Here is a 20,349-nt window from a genome sequence, read left to right on the forward strand (position 1 = left end):
TACACTAGGCCTGTGATGTTAGGACCATCCAAATGGCCTTGATTTGCCTTAATTTCCTCTTTAAAGAACCCATTTCCAAATTCAGTTGCAGTCTGAGGTCCTGAGGGTTAGGACTTCAGTATATGACTTTTGGGGAAGGAGCACAGTTCAGCCCGACACTATTTTACATGAGGATATAGTAAACAGCACCAGGAGATAGGACGGAGAATTCGTGTGTGCTGCTCCTTCCTTAACAGAAGCCCCAGAGTTCCCAGGGGAAGGTCAGAGAGCTCTGGTGAGGCTGGTGTCATCCTGGGTCTCTCTGACCACTGAGCAGATGGTCAGGGGGCTGGGGTCATGGGTCCAGAGGCAGAAGAATGGCTGCAGAGCACCAGAAAAAGACAATTCAGAGAACTTGTAGACCAGGGACCCATCTGTCACGTTGTAGAAGGAAACCTCTCCTACATCACAGTCTAGGACAATACCCACCCATCGGAGGGGCTGGGAAGGAGAGAGGAGAATCCGTGGATAGGAGAGAGCCTTGAATCTCTTCTTGTAAAACTCCACTGCCCAGAGGCCATGTCGGGGGGACTTGGGGACCCTTCCCTTCCGAACTAAACTCTCCAAACACACGCCTAGGATCCAAGCCTTCCTGTCCCCCACCTCGACTTCCCAGTAATATCTCCCAGCCCAGAACTGCTCTTGGGCCAGAACACAGGGGTCCTGGTCGAATCTCTTGGAGTTGGGGGGCAGGTCCTGGTCGAAGAGAAGACGCTTCACACTCTTCTGATCCTCAGACACCATGAGTTTGGGACTTGCAGTGTCAGGGTCTAGGGACAGGCTCACTGTTGAAAGAGAAGAGAGTTAGGAGCTAGAGTTTACACCTGGTATCTCTGCGGGGATCATGTACCCAGGGCTGTCTCCCACATCAGGGATCTCTTCCATCTTTGGGAATTCCTTTATTGTCCCATGTTCTGGGCCAGAAGCCAGTCCAAATAGCCCATTTCCAAGCACAGGGATGCACCAGGCTGGGAGACAGGGCTGCAGGACTCCTGGGGACTGGGTGATGTGGGCATGAGCTGGGTCAGCTTCCAAAGTGTGTAGTGTGTGTGTGTGTGTGTGTGTGTGTGTGAGAGAGAGAGAGAGAGAGAGAGAGAGAGAGAGAGAGAGAAAGACAGACAGACAGACACTGACACCAAAGTGTGTAGTGTGTAGTGTGTGTGTGTGTGTGTGTGTGTGTGTGTGTGAGAGAGAGAGAGAGAGACAGACAGACAGACAGACAGACAGACACTGAAAGACAGATGGACAAAGAGACAGGAGACAGAGAAGCTGAAGGTTCAGTGGATTCATCTACTCAGCTGCTGTTTGACAACTGTGGTCATTAACCTGCCATCCTCATTTGGAAAATCCCAAGAGGAATTTCAGCCGCCCTGGATGCTGAGATGAACAGCTTTCCAAACAGACCTCATCTGAAAGAAAGCCTCTCTTCACTTCCCACATCCCTCTGCTGGTCCTTCTTCCACATGGGCTCTCTGATGGGTCACTCCATCCCACTGGAAGCCTCCTATCTCAGAGCTCCCAGCCCTCAGGGCCTGATGATGTAGGGGGTCTCTCTATACTCAGCTCCTAAGTGAGAGCAGTTAGGACTAGCCTGGCTGTTCTAACAATGGAAATCAGCACTATAGCCAGCTGTCACCCTTCTGGTTCTAAAGTCCTGCATGCTGCTCTTAGTTTGGCTTCTGGAAAGCTTCCTAGGTGACTTGTCATTTCCTGAACTTTCTTCTACCCCCACTAGCCTGCATAATTGTAAGTTAAATAAACCTCTTTCCTGTATATATCACCTTCCCTTGGGTATTTTGTTATAATAATGGACTAATACAGGATTCAAACTTACATCTGTTCATTTCCAAGAGGGAGGCCAACCGGGCTGCCTGAAATTATCCACTGAAGAATAACCAGTTGGAGCATCTCTATGAGATAAAGGGTTTCTACCGTGTAGATAATCTCTGGGTGTTCCAGAGCTGGGATCCCCATTCCTGTCCATTTGAGGACACAAAGACATAGCCTCAGCGCATAGCTTGGCATGGAGGCCCTGGATCAAGGGGCAGGGCCGGGCCTGCTGAGACCTCTACTCACCGTGGACAGGTTTGGCCTCAGCTTTCCCTCTCTGCTCTTCTTCTTCTTGCTCTGCTTCTTTTTCCAGATGCATCCTGGGCTTTCCCTTCCAACATTTTCCAAAGAGGCAGATGACTCCGGCCACTATAAGTCCCAGTGTGATGGAAGCCAGAGGCAGAGCTAGTCTCCACTTTGAGAGCGGAGACTTTCTGGAGAGGGGGGCTGCAGAGATTCCAGGGTATCAAGAACAGAGGTGAGAACCCGCCTTTGTTCTTAGGATATATATGCCACAGGACTCATGGTCTGAGTGGCATGTTTACAGGCTATCCTGAGAAGGCATGAAAAAAATGTATTTGTATACGTGATGCCATGGTCTGAATGTATGTACACCCAAATTCCTATGCTCAAATCCTTACCCCCTGGGCATGCTGTTAGGAGGTAGGGCCTTTGGGAGGTGACTGTGTCATGAAGCATTGCCTCATGATGGGTTTGGTACCCTTATAAGAGAGTTCCAGGCCGGGCGTGGTGGTGCACGCTCATAATCCCCGTGCTTGAGATGCGGACACAGGAGGATCACTCAGGTTCGAAGCCAGCCGCGCTGGCTTAAGGGACCCCATTTTCAAATAAAAATACTTTTTTAAAAAAGTGGTTCTGCCTGGAAGTAGAAGGGTTTCCAGAAATTCAAGTACCACAATTAATTAATTAATTAATTAATTAAAAAAATAAAAAATAAGAGAGTTCCAGCCTCTCCATCATGTGATGACCCATGAGAAAGGCCATCTGTCATCCAGAAAAGGGCCCTCACTAGATCCAGTCTGTCATTCCTCGACCTTGGACTTCAGCCACCAGAACTATGAGTAATAAATTTCTGTTGCCTATTAGATGCTCAGGTATGGCACTCTGCTACAGCAAACAGCCCATCTAGACTAAGATAGTTGAGTATATATGCAGATATATCTATCTCTATATATAGATATAGAGATATCTAATATAGATATCATATATATTAGATATATACCTATGTGTACATAAAGAGAGAGACATGATAAAAACAAATGTGGCAAGGAGTCAAAAGTGTGTTGAATTTCAGTAAAGGACACTTGGAAGCTTTATTCATACTAATGATCTGTTTGACATCGTTTTGAAATAAACTATTAATGAAAAGTTAAACACGCCCCACAGTAGGTAATAGGTAAATAAACTGTGGTCCATCCAGAAGGGGAAATATTATTCAATCCTCAAAATAAATGATTCTTTGAGCCACGTAAAAGCACAGAGGACCCTTAAACACACATTACTAAGTGAAAGAAGCCTGTCAGGAAAGGCCACACCCTATGTGGTTCCAACTCTTTGACACTGTGGAAAAGGAAAACCAAGGGAGAGTAAGAAGATGGGTGGTTTCCAGAAGTAAGGGGAGGGGGAGGGATGAATAGATGAAGCACAGAGGGCTTTGGGGCGCTGAAACTACTGTTTGATACTAGAATGGTGGGCATGTATTGCTATACATCTGTTCTTACCCACAGAGTGCAAAACTAAGAGAAATGTAATATAAGTTGTGGATGCTGGGTGACACACCACTGGGGGGCAGGATTTCTATCCTGTGGGGTTGGGAGTATATAGGAAATTTATGTACGTTCTGCTCAAATTTTCTGTGAACTAAAACTGTTCTTTAGAGCTGGGCGTGGTGGCTCATGCTTGTAATCCCAGCATTTGGGAGGCTGAGACAGGAGGATCTTAGTTTGTGAACAGCCTCAGCTACTTAGGTCCTTTGCAACTCAGTGAGACCCTGTTCCAAAATAAAGAATAATAAAAAAAAAAATAGGTCAGGGGATGTTACTCAGAGGTGAAATGTTCCTGGGTTCCACTGCCCAGTACCGCAAAATAAATAAATAAATAAATAAATAAATAAATAAATAAATAAAGTTCTTTAAAAAAATCTATATTATAAAAACAACAACAATCAATCAATACTAGAATGCCACAGAAGTACGAAGCTTGCCTGAGCAAGGTCCCTGCATGTCCATCTCTGTCCTGCCTCAGTGACCCACACACAAACTGTGCCTCCCATGCCCTGACTAGACCACTGGGTTCCTCTTGCCCAGTTCCTTCCCCCACGGCTGTATCCTAATGTCCCTAGCACCCTGGGCCACAGACACCTGGATTCAGTAACTATGAGACCAGAACTGAACAGATCACTCACCAGGTAGGAGGATCTTGGCCACTCTTCTTTCAGGGAGGAGGGAGTTAGAGATAGAGCAAGACAGACCCTCCACAGTCCCTCTCTGGAGGGTCACACTGGACGCCACAGCCAAGAGGCTGGTGGTGGGTGAGACTGCAAAGTTGGTCGCTGCAGGTAATGGCCGTCCTCTGAGGTCTCTCCACTCCACCAAGGGCTCTGGGTACCAGCCCACAGAGGTGCACTGTATGCGGACAGTTCTGTCCTCCTTGTTAATCACTTGGATTCTGGGCTCAGAGCCCAGCCCTGCAGGAAGAGACACCAGCGTGAATGTTTGCAGCCACAGCTGCTTTTGTTAAAAGTAAATGTTTTTAAGATTTTTGGTAGGTACTAGCGGAAGTTCACAAGCTATCTGCCTTGTGAAATAGGTAGGTCCCTGATACCTACACCTCACAGTGAGGGTGGGTCAGGAGCTTGTCTGACTCCTAGGAAAACTCTGAGATCCCAGAACTCTCCGTCTCCCATCTCGTCTCCTTCCCCTACTTTCTTCTCGGTCTCATTCTTTGTCTCTGTCTCCCCCCTCTCCTCTCCTCTCCTCTCCTCTCCTCTCCTCTCCTCTCCTCTCCTCTCCTCTCCTCTCCTCTCCTCTCCTCTCCTCTCCTCTCCTCTCCTCTCCTCTCCTCTCCTCTTCTCTCTCTCTCTCTCTCTCTCTCTCTCTCTCTCTCTCTCTCTCTCCACCTCTCTTTCCCTCTCTTATTCTGTCTGTTTCTCATTCCCTCAGTCCTCCTCACTTCCTTCCTGTGCATCTCTGCCTCTGTTTCTCTTTTCCTATCCCTGGTTCTGTCTCTGTTTCTTTCTCGCCTTTTTATTCTCTGCCTCCTTCTCGGTACCTTTCCATCTCTGGGCCCTGTTTCTCTGCCTCTTTCTTGTTCTGTCTCATTGCCTCTGTTTCTCTTTCCTTTCCTCTCTCCCCCTCCCTCCCTTTCTCTAGATCTCCTTCCTCTCTTTCTCTCCCCCCTCCCTTTCTCTAGATCTCTCCTCTCTCTCTCTCTCTCTCTCTCTCTCTCTCTCTCTCTCTCTCTCTCTCTCTTCCTCCCTCCTTCCCTCCCTCCTTTCTTTCTCATTCTGTCTCTCCTGTCTCTGTCTTTCCATCTCTGGGCCTTGTTTCTCTGTCCTTTCCCCTGATTCTCTTTCTTTCTCTCTCTCCCTGCCACCCCTCTTCCCAAGATAGCGACCTGAGGAAGGGAAGGGACATTAGAAAACCTTGCATCCAGAATGCCATTTCCGAGGCATACCCAGAGGCTTGGGGAAATGGGTTTGCCTGGAAGCCAGTGTGGCAGGGGTTTCTCAGGCCTTGGCGACTCTGGCGCTGGGCTGAGGCTCCCGGGCAGACCTTACCTGCCACCTCCAGCCTCAGGGTGGCCTCACTGTGGGACGTGTGTTCCTTGAAGCGGCAGCGGTAGGTCCCAGCGTCGGAGCTGGTGACATTGAGGAGCCTTACAGCCGCCTCGCCCCAGGCCACGCGGTCGCTCACGAAGGCCGTCCTCCCGCGGTACTGGGCCATCTGCTCCTCGGGCCGGTCCACGCCCGCCTCGCGCACGTGCACGGCCGCGGAGGGCTGGTCCCGGTACCACCGGAGCTCCATGCGCTGGGCGCTGATGTTGAGGGACAGCGAGCACTGCAGCCTGGCCTCTTCCCCCACTCTGACCAGAAGAGGGCCCCGAGGCCCCAGGACGTGGAAATCGGCTTTTCCTAGGAGAGGCAGATCCGAAAGGACCAGTTAGGGCGCCGGTGGGTAGACGTGTACCCCATCCCAGGCCTGGCTTGCCCTCCCTGACCAGGACCCGCCGTGGGTAGTTGCCTTTCTGTCCGTCCCCTTCTCCTCCCAGGGTGGAAATGGAGGCTTTCCTACCGTTCCCTGCGGGCAGGAGCCGCAGGAAGCCAAGGGTGAAGAGGAGGCTCTGCAGAGAGACATCTCCACTGAGCATTTTTGTCGTCTCTTGTGGGACAGAGAGACACACGGACGGGACCCGCAGCAGACACGGGAGAGAGAAGTCAGCACCTGGAGTCTAACAGGAGCAAAGTAAACATTACTTGGGGAGAGAAAGGTCGCTCACTCACAACCTCTGTCAATGAATCCTGGAAACAGAGACAACAGACAACAGCCCTTTTCCACTGAAGTGTCCACCAGCTCACATTCGCTCCTCTTCCCCGCTGCAGAGTTCCACGGAGAGATCCTTGGGGTTGGATGGGTTTTATTTTCTCACTTGTTCATTTAAGGTTTTTTATTTAAGGTTGTGTGTGTGTGTGTGTGTGTGTGTGTGTGTGTGTTACTAGGATGGAACCCCAGGGGCTTTCTACCTCCGGGCTATACTCCCAGACCTATTTTATATTTTATTTGGAAATAGGGTCTTGCTAAGTTGCTAAGAGCCTCACTAAGTAGGTGAGGCTGGCTTCGAACCTGCGCACTACTCCTGTCTCAGCCTCCCAAGTGCTGGAATTACAAGCGTGCACCATTTAAACCTAACCTCTAGCCCTTTATTGCCATGAAACACCAAGATGTTGGTGGAGAAAGCCCAAACTTGAGTAAACAAATATAGAATCTGATCTACATCAATAGATTTGTCCACCTTTTCCTGCCATTTTGAAAGGGCATCTACGACTGAGGATGGAGGACACGAATCCCTTGGCAAGTACGGCTGTTCCAAGACACTAGGTTTATGTATTTGTTTTATGGTACTGGGGATTGAACTCAGGGACGTGTTACCTCTGAGCTACACCCCCATCCCATTTTATTTTTTACTTTGAAACGCAGTCTCACTAAGTTGCAGAGAGTCTTGCTACGTTGCTGAGGCTGGCTATGAACCTACAGTCCTCCTGTTTCAGCCTTCCAAGTACTAGAATTACAGGCATGTGCCACCAAGAACTCTATGTTTTGATAGTTATAAACTTAGCTTGGAGAGCAAGCTTTTAGTAACAGGTCTGCTACCCTGGTAGGTTTTACCTAGCACAGCCTCATAGCATTGGCATTTATGAGCATGAGTAAGGAACTGTGTTGGGAAAGGCTCTTGTCCTCTCTGGCTCTTGCCTTGTAAGAAAGTCCATGGGTTTCCTTCCCCCCTAAGTTTGGGGAAGAGTAAAGAAAGCAAAGACACCAGGAGTGCCATTAAAATAGAAAGTACTCACCTCCCTCTGAAGCCACCACCAGCTTCCCAGGGAAACTTTGTAACGTTGAGGGGACCTGCAAATTCCAGGTAGTGTATAATCCAAGCGAACTTCACTGGCTCCAGGTAGTGATATGAGAGGGGAGCCCAGAAATCTGACATAAGCAGCCAAGCTCGCCAGCCTCTACAGAATCCTCACTACTATTTTGCAAAAATAAATGACTGTGCCTTTTGGCAAGGGGTGTGGTCAACAGTACTAAGGTTGAGGATAAAGATGCTGGATGCAGGAGATAGTGAAGAGAGGGAGATGGAGTGAAGTGGCCCATGGGAGGATGCCCAGCAGGGCCAGCGTGGGCCCACCAGGGAGGGGACGGATTGCTAGTTCTGGGACTCCAGCCAAACACAGAGGCTAGGGGGTTCAGATAAAGTTCTGTGGTTATCTACAGAGCTTCAGACCAGCCAAGCTGGGGCCAGCTCATTTGGGAAAATTGTCATGATGGTGTTGAAATTGGTCTAAATCTGGTATTGCCCCATCCAGAAGTTCAGGCCTCATTCCTTCCTCAGCCCTCGACAGAATACACACACACACACACACACACACACACACACACACACACACACTTACTTGTGGTTGTCAAGGACTAGGAAGATGAGGGAAGCAGAAGCAGAAATGGATGTGGAACTGCTTCATGATTTAGGGTTTTTATTTAGGGTGCTGGATATATTTTGGAATTAGGTAGAGGTGGTAATTGCAAAACATCATGAGTGTCTTAAGCGCCATTGAATGGTATACTTTAAAATAGTTAATTTTATGCCATGTGAATTTCACTTCAAACTTAAAAAAGAAAAGAGGGGGAAACAAAATAAAAAAGAAATCAAAAAGAAAAAAATAATGAAGAGGGGAGAAAAATAGGCCCACTATATGTGATGAGATTAGCTAAAAAAAAGAAAAAAGAAAGGAAAAAGAAAAGAAAAAGAAAGAAAAAAGAAAAAATAGACCTAGTATCAGGGACTTCTAGCTCTTAGCGCCCTCTGCCAGAAGGCTTGGGTCAGCACACTGCCTCTGCTGGGCCCCTAAACCTGCCATGATTTTGTCTGTACCAAGTGCTGCTTCTCTACCCCTTGTCAACACCAGTTTTGCTCCCAGGCCCTGAGCAGGCCAGTGTGTGCTCTCCACCAGACAGTTCCTCCTGTAGCTCGTCCCTTTGTCCTTCCAGTGGGACCAGGTCCATGACCAGCTGGGAGAAGCTGCTTCCTTAGGTCTGTGTGCACTGTTCTTGGTTCCTCCAGGTAGCTGGAGTGCCATCCACCCAAAAGACAGATCTCAGCTTCATCTCTCAGGCCACAGACTCTTGGTCCTGGACGGTTGTTCACAATACAAACTCCTCTCCTCCTGTGTTCACCAGGCTCTCCTGGTGTAAAAACTGCTTTGTCAGGAACCTACAGACTCTGTGTACCCATGGCAGGAGGCCCTCAAGGCACAGAGCTTCCCACCCATCCCTCCTGCTTCCAGGTTTCAGCTGATAGTCCTGTGCTTTGCACATGGAATTGTTAGACGGCAGTGGATTGGACCATGAAGGAATCGCCTCAGGCTGCTGTCTTCGTCCTCCTCCTCCTCCTCCTCTTCCTCCTCCTCCTCCACCTCCTCCTCCTCCTCTCCCTCCTCCTCCTCCTCCTCCTCCTCCTCCTCCTCCTCCTCCTCCTCCTTTTTTGGTGGTACTGGAGATGGAACCCAGGGGCTTTCTACCTCCAGGCTACACTCCCAGACTAATTTTAATTTTATATTTTATTTTGAAACAGGGTCTCACTAAGTTGCTGAGAGCCTCATTAAGTAGTTGAGGCTGGCTGCGAACCTGAGATCCTCCTTTCTCAGCCTCCCAAGTACTGGTATTACAAGCGTGCGCCACCACGCCTGGCTTTCAGGTTGCCTTCTGAAGCCAAAAATCTCATCTACAGGAGAAATGGCTAGGAGGAGGAGGGGCAACTGGAGTGGGTGACAGGAAGGCTCTGAGAGACAGGGAAGAGGGAGGAGAGGAAAATGCAACTATGAGAATATAATCAATCTTTTCTAGCAAAGGAATAGTTTAACTTAAACTTCCTTTTGTAAGACCACCATTTTTTGATCTTGTATGTGTTTATGTTCTTTTCTGTCAGTTTTGATCTCCTGAGAATTGCAAGTGCCAATGCCTCCTCCAGTCCCCCACCCCACCCCAGTCAAGGGGGTAAGGATTGAAGCACAGCACAGGAGCCTCGTGCTGAAAATAAAATACCCAGCAGTTTTCCACCATATTGTTCCTGCACACCTGACTTTACTGGTGGCAGAACCCCTTTTTGCAAAATGCAAAATCACCTTAAGAAGCCACTTTTGAACATATGTCTTTTCTTATAAAGCCATCAAAATTTATCTCTAACAATTTGGTAAAATAAATTGTTAACTTTATAAATAAAATGTGGGGCCTTCTCTCCTGGGAGACAAGTCCTGCTATTGAGTTGTTGGCTGCCCCAGGACAGAAGAAGTACTACCATTCACTATCTGACAATAAACCCCAAGGGGAAAGTGTATCAGCAACACAAGGAAAGGTGCCTTGGCAAGTACTGCGGCAAGACCAGGTAACTCTGTGCACAGACCAAGGAAAAAATATCACAGGAGATGACCAGGTATTTTATTGGTGGTTGGAATATCTCAGGGTGAGGGTTGTGTGTCAATGATGGTGATGTCTGAAGACACCTAATGAAATTGGACTCCAAAAGCTATGGTTTCCCTGCAAACGGTCTGGTTGGAGGGGGAAGTAGGTTCCAAGTTCAAGAAATCCCTAGAAAGTTGAGACTCTGATGCAGACACGCAACCAGGGACTGGGATAGTTGGAGTGCATTTATACCTCTAGGCAGAAAAGAAGGGTTGAGCCTCTATCAGAAATAGAAAAGGCACCTAAAATAATAAGATTAGGGACAAAAATTCCTTCTGATAGTCCTTTAGGCTGAATATTACAATATTGGGGAAATAATCCATGGATTTAGGTAAAAAAAAAAGAAAAAAGGATGATTAAATACTGTTGTTTCATCTGGACCTACTACTGACCAACTTTAGTTTGGACCAGATAAGGATTGGGCATATCTGTAATAAGTGAGCATTCATAAATTATAAATGATAAAATAGATCCAAATATCTCTTAGCTCACATGACTTAAAAATCTTTAATAAATTCAGGCTAGCTGATTAGTATTATATTTTTTTGCTTCAGTATAATGTTGAAGGTGTAGTGTCCATTGTTAGGATCTGTGTGAAAATAATGATGTAAAGGGTTAACAATGCTTGGTTAATACCAAGCATAGTTATATACAAGGTACCAAATGGTACCTTGGCTTATAAGGATGATCTGATTAAATGGTAACGGAGGAGTAGTCACAACTATATCTAAGTCTGACCATGTGGATTGTGAGTCTTTGAAACTGTTTTGTGAGAAAAAATTGGAAGGACCAGAATGTGGCTAAAAAGGCAGATGATAGAGACTGTCATCTCAGGTTTTGGAAGGCAAAGAGGACTCCATGGGGAAATGGAGTAGAGGCCATGTATATTTGCTCACCTTGGCAAAGAACAAATTGGCATTTGGTCCAAGTCCTGAAACTTGGTGTGAGGCCGAACTTATTTATTTTTTATTTTTTTAATTTTTTTGGTGGTACTGAGGTTCCTGGAAGCCCTTCTACCTCCGGGCTACACTCCCAGACCTATTTTTATATTTTTATTTGGAAACAGGGTCTCCTAAGCCAGCGTGTGGGGCTGGCTTCGAATCTGCACGATCCTCCTGTCTCCGCCTCCCAAGTGCGGGGATTACAAGCGTGCGCCACCACGCCCGGCATGAGGCCGAATTTAAAGATGATGGACTGATTAAGAAACTGGCGGCAAGGTGAGCAGTTGGCAAAAAGGTCATGACCCACCCCAATTTCTTGTGTGCAGCCCCAAGAGCTGAGGTGCACATATGCACTCAAGAATTTGACTTGGTGGTCCACAGTCCCAGGAGAAAATCAAGGAGTTTTCTCTGTAGCTGGTTTGCAAAAGCAGCTGTGCAATGAAGTCTAATGGTGTGTGGGTCACTATTGATTCCTGGGCAGGGACCCCAGCTCTGATCTCTGAAAGCCACAATCAGAGGCCTTTAGGAATCATGAGCTACTTCCTCCAACCAAAGAGGAGGCGGGGGGGGGGGGGGACCAGAAGAAGCAGTCAGCCATTTGTAGCTCTGTTAATTAATCTGTGAATGGACAGCTGCAGCAGCATGTTTTTTAAGCTCAGATTCTTCACTATTACCTTGCTCAGAGAGCTAATCGAAACTGGGGGGAAAATAACTGCTTGGTTCATCAGGACTCTCTAAAAAATTTGGGACATCTACCACTAGCCAGTTTCTGGCCATGATAAGGGAGATTTTAGATCCCCCATCCATGGTGTGGTATGGTGGGAAAGATAAGAAAGAAAAGCTCCCCAGTACCCCAAATTTAATATTCATGAAAAGGAAGGAAAATGCTTTAAAGCCTCTTCTCTGGACCCTCCTACCTGCTGACTCTGGGAGGGAGAAACAAATACCCCCTTCATGATGTGACTGATAATAGCTCACATCTAGGCCTCTGATGCTGCTGGTCAAACTCACAAAGAACTGATGCCCCGGGTAGATAAATGTTTAAGACAGATAAAGAGGTATGTTTAGGCATGGCCAGATTGAGGCAAGTCAACAGGGAAATAAATTATGTTTAAATGTTTCTTGTTGTAAGGGACTGTAAGATCATTCTGTTTTCTAATGTGATTTGTTCTCTTATACTCTAAAGAGCCATTCTAGGATTCTAGAGCTCTGTGTTTTAACCCCTCTCTGGCAAGAAGGAAAAAAACCCAAGTCTTCTTAAACAATCACCTGTACAAATTTACAGCAAAATATATGTCCTTTTACTGGAGTAACTGTGGCCATTTCATCTTTTTGGAGATTATGTTTTTTCAAAATCCACCTGGGTTTGCATGCATATATTTTTTGTTCTGGTTTATTTTTGTTTTGTCTAACTGGAAGTTTTCTAGATCTTTATTTTGGTTCCCCCCTCCTCTCTCTCCTGCTGTCTTTATTCAGCAGCTATTCAAGGATTAATTCTAAGTTTGAGCTGGCCATGGTGGTGCATGTTTGTAATTTCAGTACTTGGGAGGCTAAGACAGGAGGACTGCAGGTTTGTGGCCAGCCTCAGCTACTTAGTGAGGCTCTCTGTAACTTAGTGAGACCCTGTTTCAAAATACATAATAAAAAATGGGGCTAGAGGTTTATCCTGGAGGTAGAATGTGCCTGAGTTGAATCCCCACTACTGGAAAAAATATTCTCTGTTTGGTAGTGAATATTTGTAACTTGTTTCCTACTTGGTGTTGCTAATTGTGTTGTTTGTGTAATGTGTATATTACTACATGGTACCCAATGTGTATATTGACTACATGGTACCCAAAATTGGCATGTTAATAAGTGAGTGCTCATAATATTAAAAAACACATGCCTTTTTCCTAGGTAATCAATCAAGAATATGATTACCTTTGTAGGATGTTTTCAAATACAATGTTCTTTGCTTTTACAGTTTTTTTTACTGTGGCAGGAAAAAATGGTTTAAGGTGCTAATGATGCTTATCTGATGTCTTGATTTTTTTATGGGTAATCTCTAATTTAATGATTAAATTAAATTGGGTAAGTACAAAATGTAGTTAGTCTTTTAAAATGCTCTTGGCTTCTTAGGAGCTACAATAACATTTGGGTCTATTGAATGGCCTTCTAAATTGTTGGTATCTAGGAAAACAATATTGCAGGATGGCTTTGTTTTGGAGCCTTTACTAAAACACAACGAAGGTTGCTGGAAATCAGAGTTCAAGTCAATGTATAGCTTTGTATACATTGCTTTGATGGGAATAATTATCCATTCTTTTGCCTGAACATCCTAAAAATTTGGAGACAGTGATCAGGCCAATAAAACACTCCTGAACAATCTTTAACTAATAGAACTGCATGGAGATTTTCAAACCCTCTAAAAAAAGAAGTCAAATTTTATTGATACAAATACCTTAAGTATAATGATGCCAAGAGCAGGGCCATACATTCTGAGTTTTATTCTCTTATTGGCTATCATTCTGGAAAAAACAAACACAAATAGATTAAAGACACTTCCTTTTGGCATCAAAGGAAAGTCATAGGCAGGCAGCAATACTGGCTGGCAACCACCACAAACACAGACATACATGTGACCAGTGGTCAAAAAGAGGTGCTGGCTCTACATCTCATTGTTAACCATGGAAGAATCCAGTAGATCCGTTCCACCACGGCCATGCATGGATGGGAATCAGGTTCAGGATCTGAACAGCATGCTTTAGGGAAGCCAGTGAGAGAAACTAAAAGGATTATTTTTCCCCCTCTGCCCTTTATATGGGAAACTCCCCATCTGCTTGGGTCACTAGCAAGCATCTTCTTAGATTATATCTTATAGAACTGGGGCTCAGCACCCTTCTGCCCAGAAGATTACCTTGCTGAGTTACTTTCAATTTCATGAATCTTTATTTCTGGCTCCCCTAAAATCCATTTCTAACACTCCATCTACTTCTCCTAACACTCCATCAATCTTCTGACAGCTTTATTAATGTTTAATCACATGCCACAGAACTCACCCATTCAAGTGTTTTGGCATATTCAATATTGTGCAACATTAATTCCACTATGAATTTTTTAAGGAAAAATGGCTTGGGAAATTGTACATTACACATATTAAGAATTAGGCCAGGAAAATGTTTGAGGCATACAAACCCTCTCACTTCCTCCAGAGCAGCCTGCCAGTCCCATTCTTACAGGACCAGAGCTCTGCTCAGGGCTGCAGTCCAGATAGTGCTGGGGGCTACATAGCAGTGATAGGAGCTGGCATTGAGTGGGTTTTAAAAGCTGGCACTGAGGGGGTTGCCAGAGGCTGTGATGTGGGGGGAGGGAGGCATTCTGGCTCCATCGTGGCTGGGAGCTCCATTGCTGCAGGGGGAGGGGCCTCTCAGTTACTGCAGACAAACAGATCAAGATCCACAATTTCCAGAAGTGGAATGCAGCTGGGCTGGGCTCCTGGGCTGCTGGACTTGGAGCCGGTCCCTTCTCTGTAGTGCACAGTGGCCTCTGGTGGCTACAGATCTCCTTCTGGGGGCAGTACCAGAGTTGATCCCAGTTCCAGGGTTTCCTGTATTGCTGGAGGTTTCTTTTCCTTAAGCTTAGGGGTTGTGGTTCTATGCAGCCCCAAACCCAAGGATGGAACAGGAGCACTGCTCCTGGAGGCAGCTCTAATTTCAAGGGTGTGCTAAGACTGCAGGAGAAGAAAAGGCCCAATAGGACTGCCATACCCTGAGAATTTCTCAAATCAGAGATAACCCCTGCCTACTGGAAAAGACCCAGCCCCTGATTACCCAACCAAAGTGGAAGACCAGGAGGCCTGGGAGGTTTGCTTACTGTATGTACATCTAGAGATTTCCAAGCAGCCAGGGAGATCCTCCAGGGGACCTGGCATGAGGAGCTTCCCCCATCAGGATACAACTACTTCAATACGTGTATGTGTAAAGATCAGAGTAATTGGAATATCCATTATTTCAATACTTGGTGTTGGGGAAATTTAAAATCTTCTCAAGTAGCTATTTTGAAGCATATAGTTATAACTGTTGTCAGCCATAGTAATCCTCTGTGCCATGGAACATTGGAAGTTATTCTCCCATCTGACTCTGTGCTGAGCCTGTTAAGCCATCCTTGCTCCCTGCTCCTCCCCATCCTTCCAGGCTCTGGTTAGGAACCCATTCTGCCTTGATGCTACTAAGTTGGTAACCGATGATTCTATGCCCATTCATTACTTTGATCTGGCTTCACTTTTTAAAAATTTCTATTTTCTGTACCTTTACTACCTTTATAAAACCAATGAAACAGATGTGACTTTCCCAGTTGATTGTAGATCTGTCTACTCCTTCAAGTTGCCTAATTTTCTCCTTACATAAGCTCAAGTTCAGTTGTGAGGCATAGATATTTAGAAATGTTATATCACAGTGGCGTATCGACTCTTTTACTGTTGCATCCCTATAAACGTTCTTGCCCTACAGACAACTGTCTTAAATAAGATTAGATGTTCTGGCCTTTGTTTTATCCCATAAAATGTGCAAAACCACTTTTTCTTATAAATCTGTCTAGGTTCCAGATTTTCACCTTATGATTAGCACATTTGAGATGGCCATGTGAAATCACCAGAGAGAGGGGTTGTCTCTAGCGCACAACAGTGGAGATGGCAGAAGTAATTTCTAACCCACAGATCCTGTGGGATAGTAAATAAATGCTGTTTTGAGCTAGTAAGTTAGTTGGTGGCCAGTTCTTAGCACCAATGGAAATCTAATATTCTCCATTAGTGCCCCCAAACAGAACATCTCTTGGGTTGGAGATTTCAGTAGCCCTTCACATCAGCATTTATAGGAGTCTACACCTTCCTGCCCTGTCAAGGAAGGAACCACATATGAGGGCTACAGAGTGCAATCAGAAGAGATGCCCACAAAGACCAGTGTCTCTTCCATGCCATTTTCTTTGTGGGAATATCCCAGATATGTCATGGAATCCTCCTAGAGCATCAACGGATAGAGCTGGCTCACTTACTCAGCCTCCAAAAAACCATTAGAGGAAAGATTATTACCACCTAACTATAAAAATCCCAATCAAGATAAATCCTTGCATAATTCTGTAGAACTGGGCAATAAAACAAATCAGGACTTTGACAGAAAGTGAGATGGTTGTTGTGTGGCCAAACAACATTCTGTTGTAGCCTCCTACCAATTAACTTTGTAAATTATGATAATGACCATCATCATCATCATAGCTATATATTGTGTGTTGTTTATCCCATGCTAAGTAATAGGCGAAGCACTAATTCAGTACTTATAATGACCCTCTGTGGCAGGTTCTGTTAGGGCCTTTTTTAGTATGAACAAATATGAAGGAATGGAAGACAAGTTAGGTTAGAGTCTAAAGTCACATAAATAAATAACAAGTAGGGCCAGAATTTACTATGTTGACAACTTCCCATTGGCAAATTACCATTTTTACCCATTTAGTAGCAAGGTGCACTCAGCGCTCTATTGCTGGAAAAAGAGATGTATACACTCATCTGCCACACAGCATTTGGTCCACACACTCATACTTATGCTGCCACCATATTTAAAGGCACAAAGATCGGGAACAAGGGGGAAATAATTATTGCAGATACTGCTTATCATTGAGTGGGATGAAATGAGAGCTGCTACTCACAGCTGTTTAATTCATATGTCAGCTGTGCACATCATGTGCTTGATTTGTACACTTCTACATGAAGAATGTTTTTAGTAGAACCATTGGTTGGTTTCCTACACTAGAAAAAAAATGATCTTTTCTTACTTAGGGGATAACTTTTTTTTTGTGGTACTGGGGTTCCTGAAAGCCCTTCTACCTCCAGGCTATACTCCCAGACCTATTTTTATATTTTTATTTGGAAACAGGGTCTCTTAAGCCAGCGCGGCTGGCTTCGAACCAGCGCGATCCTCCTGTCTCCGCCTCCCAAGCGCGGGGATTACAAGCGTGCGCCACCACGCCCGGCAGGGGATAACTTTTTAATTATGTTCATATATGTTTATGTGCACTAGGAGAAAAGAAAAAAGGCACACAGTATGCTATTTGAGACAATATATCCAACAAGATATATCTAATTTATTATAACCTAATATACATTTGATGTGGAAAATATCTATATAATTCACTTTGTTGGTTTATTTATTTATTTTTCCTGGGGATTGAAATGTGGGCCTCATGCATGCTAGCATGCACCCTACCACAGGGATACACTCCAAGCCCCAGTCATGATAATAAAAAGTGCAAGGAAGCCAGGTGTGGTGTGACAAGCCTGTAATCCCAGTACTTAGTCAGGAGGATTTCAAGTTTGAGGACAGTCACAGCAACTTAACAAGGGCCTCAGAAACTTAGTGAGACCCTGTTTCAAACGTAAAAGAGGGATGTAGCTGAAATGTAAAATCCCCTGGATTCAGTCCCCAGTACCACAAACAAAAAAAGTGCAAGCCAGGAATGGTGGTGCATGCTTGTAATCCCACTACTTGTGAGGCTGAGGCAAGAGAATTACAGGTTCTGTTAGCAATTTAGTGAGACTCTCAGCAACTTAGCATGACTCTGTTTCCAATAAAATAAAATAGGGTTGACAGGGTTGAGGGTGTAGCTTGGGCGCAGAATCCCCCTGGGTTCAATCCCCAGGACCACAAAAAAGTGCATAGATATGTTGGGTTTTATTGAGGAAAATCTCTGTTAATATATAATACTCATATACATAAATCACATATGGTGGGGGATTCTGTGTACTGTAGTGTCTTGAATGCTGAATGAAAGATTTACTTTATTCAAAGGATTCAACAGAATGTCCCTGACTGAAGGGTATTCTCAATGTCTTGTACTTTCCCCACATGATTGCTTTTATTGACCATAAACTGTATGAAAACAAAAGATGACAGCACAGGTTTCTTTAATGTGTGAATTTTACAATATAAAGGGAGGTAACTTCTCTCAGAAAGTTTATATAGTGATTTAGCTACAGTGGGTTTTCATTGTAAAGCAAGCAGACCACGTACAATGGTTTAACAGAGCATTTCTCACTCATGTCAACACAACAACAAAAAAACACAAACAAACAGCCTATTTTAGGACAGAAGTAGAATGATCTCTGCTCTCTCCAATCATATTTGTCTTAAATCGCAGTGTCCTTCCACCTGTGCCTCCCAGGTCGCCTGGACATCCATGTACATTTTTGACCCGGAGTGCATGTGAATTAAGGAAGAAAGAGCTTAACGGAAGCTTTAACTGTGAGCTGGGCCGAAAGTAATGACCATCACATGTGGGCTAGGTCGGAAGTCATGACCGTCCACATTCTGTTGTGAAGCTCAGTACCACATACAGTGGGAGGCTGCCAAGGAAAGGCTGTGTGTCCCAAGTGAAAGAGTGGGTTTGGGGGAACACAGCAAGTCTTTGTGACACAGGATTTCTCTGTGTGTTCCTTGGTGCCTGCAGACATGTGCCTTCTCACAAAACCTTCCCCCACATTCTCTAGTTTTAGCATGTGTCCCCTCTATGAATTCTCTGATGCACGATGAGGGTGGCTTCTGGAAAAATAACTTTCCACGTGTATTACATAGGGTGGAGTTTTCCCCATGCAAAATCTGATGTACAGTGAAAGGTGATGTAGAGTTGAACATTTTCTTACATTTCTTTCTCTCTTTTTTCCTTCCTTCCTTCCTTCCTTCCTTCCTTCCTTCCTTCCTTCCTTCCTTTCTTGGTGTTACTGGGGATGGAACCCAGGGACATTCTACCTCCGAGCTACACCCTCAGCCCTAATTTTTTATTCTTTAATTTTGAAACAGGGTCTCACTGAGTTGCAAAGGGCCTCACTAAGTAGCTGAGGCTGTTCTTGAACTGCGATCCTCCTGTCTTAGCCTCCCAAATGCTGGGATTATAAGCATACGCCATCACACCCAGCCTTACATTTCTTACATTTGAATTATTTCTCATTTCAACTTCCTGATGTCTGCTGAGGTATGGCTTCTGGTGAAAAGCCTTGTCACAGTTTTGACATGCATAGGGATTCCCACCTGTGTGAGATCTCTGATGTACAGTGAGGGGAGAATTAGGAAGGAAAGTGTTTCTGCATTCCTCACCTGTGTATGGTTTGTTACCTGTGTGGGTTTTCTGATTCACAGTGAGGGATGGCTCACTGAGAAACGTTTTTCTACAGAATTTACATTTATAAGTTTTCTCATCTGCGTGGGTTCCCAGATGCATGAAAGTGTTTCCCACAGACACCACACTCTCGGGGCCGCTCACCTGTGTGAGATCTCTGATTGTATAGTGAGGTTGGACATATATTGAAAGTTTTCCTGCATTCTTCACGTGCATATGGCTTGTCACCTGTGCAAGTTCTCTGATGGACAGTGAGATCTGACTTACAGTAAGAGGCTTCCCTGCATTCCCCACATGCACAGAGCTTCTCATCTGTGTGAGTTCTTTGATGTGCAGTGAGGTCTGATTTACAGTAGAAATGCTTCCTACAGTTTTTGCATTCATAGGGCTTCAACTTGTGAGAAATTCTTGATGTGTAGTGAGGGACGACCTTTGGTAGAAAGTTTTCCTACATTCTTTCCATCCATAGGGTTTCTCACCTGTGGGATTTCCCTGGTGCCTGCCGAGCTATAACTATGGTAGCCCCAAGAGAACGGACTCACAGGCTCTGCTATACTGGCTAGCAAATCTGTGAGCCACCTGCTCATACTGGCCAAAATGGTTGTTTGTCCAGGTGACTACCTTCAAGAACCTGGCTCAGTGGCCCCACCTAATACTGGAACTTCTCTGAAGTAGAAGGGTACTCTGTTTAAATGCTTGAGTCCCTTCCAAAACTCATGTGAAACTGTAATCCCCATTACAACAACACTAGATACGGGCCTTCAGAATGTGGTTAGGCTGGAGGGCTGAGCTCCGAGTGGATTAGGTCCGTATGAAAGGGTGTGGTAGGGGGAGTTTGGTTTCTTTTGGGTTCCTATGCTGTGGCCACATAAAGACATCTGTATAGGTGTTTGTTTGTTGGTTGGTTGGTTTGTTTTTACGGTACTGGGGATAGAACCTAGGGGCATCCTACCTCCGAGCTACAGCCTAGGCCCTATTTTTTATTCTTTATTTTTTGAAACAGGGTCTCACTGAATTGCAAAGGGCCTCACTAAGTAGCTGAGGGTGGCCAGAATCGCAATCCTCCTGTATGTTGCTTTGATCTTAGATTTCTCGGCCACCAGGAACTGAGCGATATATTTCTGTTCTTTATAAATTTCCCAGACTCA

The 20,349-nt window shown here is 45.2% G+C and overlaps 1 protein-coding gene across 1 annotated transcript in view; it reads right to left on the reverse strand.

Annotated features, from left to right (window-relative positions):
• Nucleotides 1-261: 261 nt before the first annotated feature.
• LOC308265041 (butyrophilin subfamily 1 member A1-like) overlaps nt 262-20,349 on the reverse strand; it is a gene marked incomplete at both ends in the record, with an annotated part of 31,204 nt that continues 11,116 nt past the window's right edge. The window contains 6 exons of the mRNA XM_080698668.1: nt 262-824; nt 2,116-2,316; nt 4,295-4,576; nt 5,669-6,022; nt 6,183-6,332; nt 19,180-19,566. Of these exons, the coding sequence (XP_080554794.1) occupies nt 262-824; nt 2,116-2,316; nt 4,295-4,576; nt 5,669-6,022; nt 6,183-6,332; nt 19,180-19,566 (1,937 nt within the window). The remainder of the gene's footprint in view (nt 825-2,115; nt 2,317-4,294; nt 4,577-5,668; nt 6,023-6,182; nt 6,333-19,179; nt 19,567-20,349) is intronic.

Source organism: Muscardinus avellanarius (assembly GCF_963383645.1).
Source record: "Muscardinus avellanarius genome assembly, chromosome: 7".
Lineage (NCBI taxonomy): Eukaryota > Metazoa > Chordata > Mammalia > Rodentia > Gliridae > Muscardinus > Muscardinus avellanarius.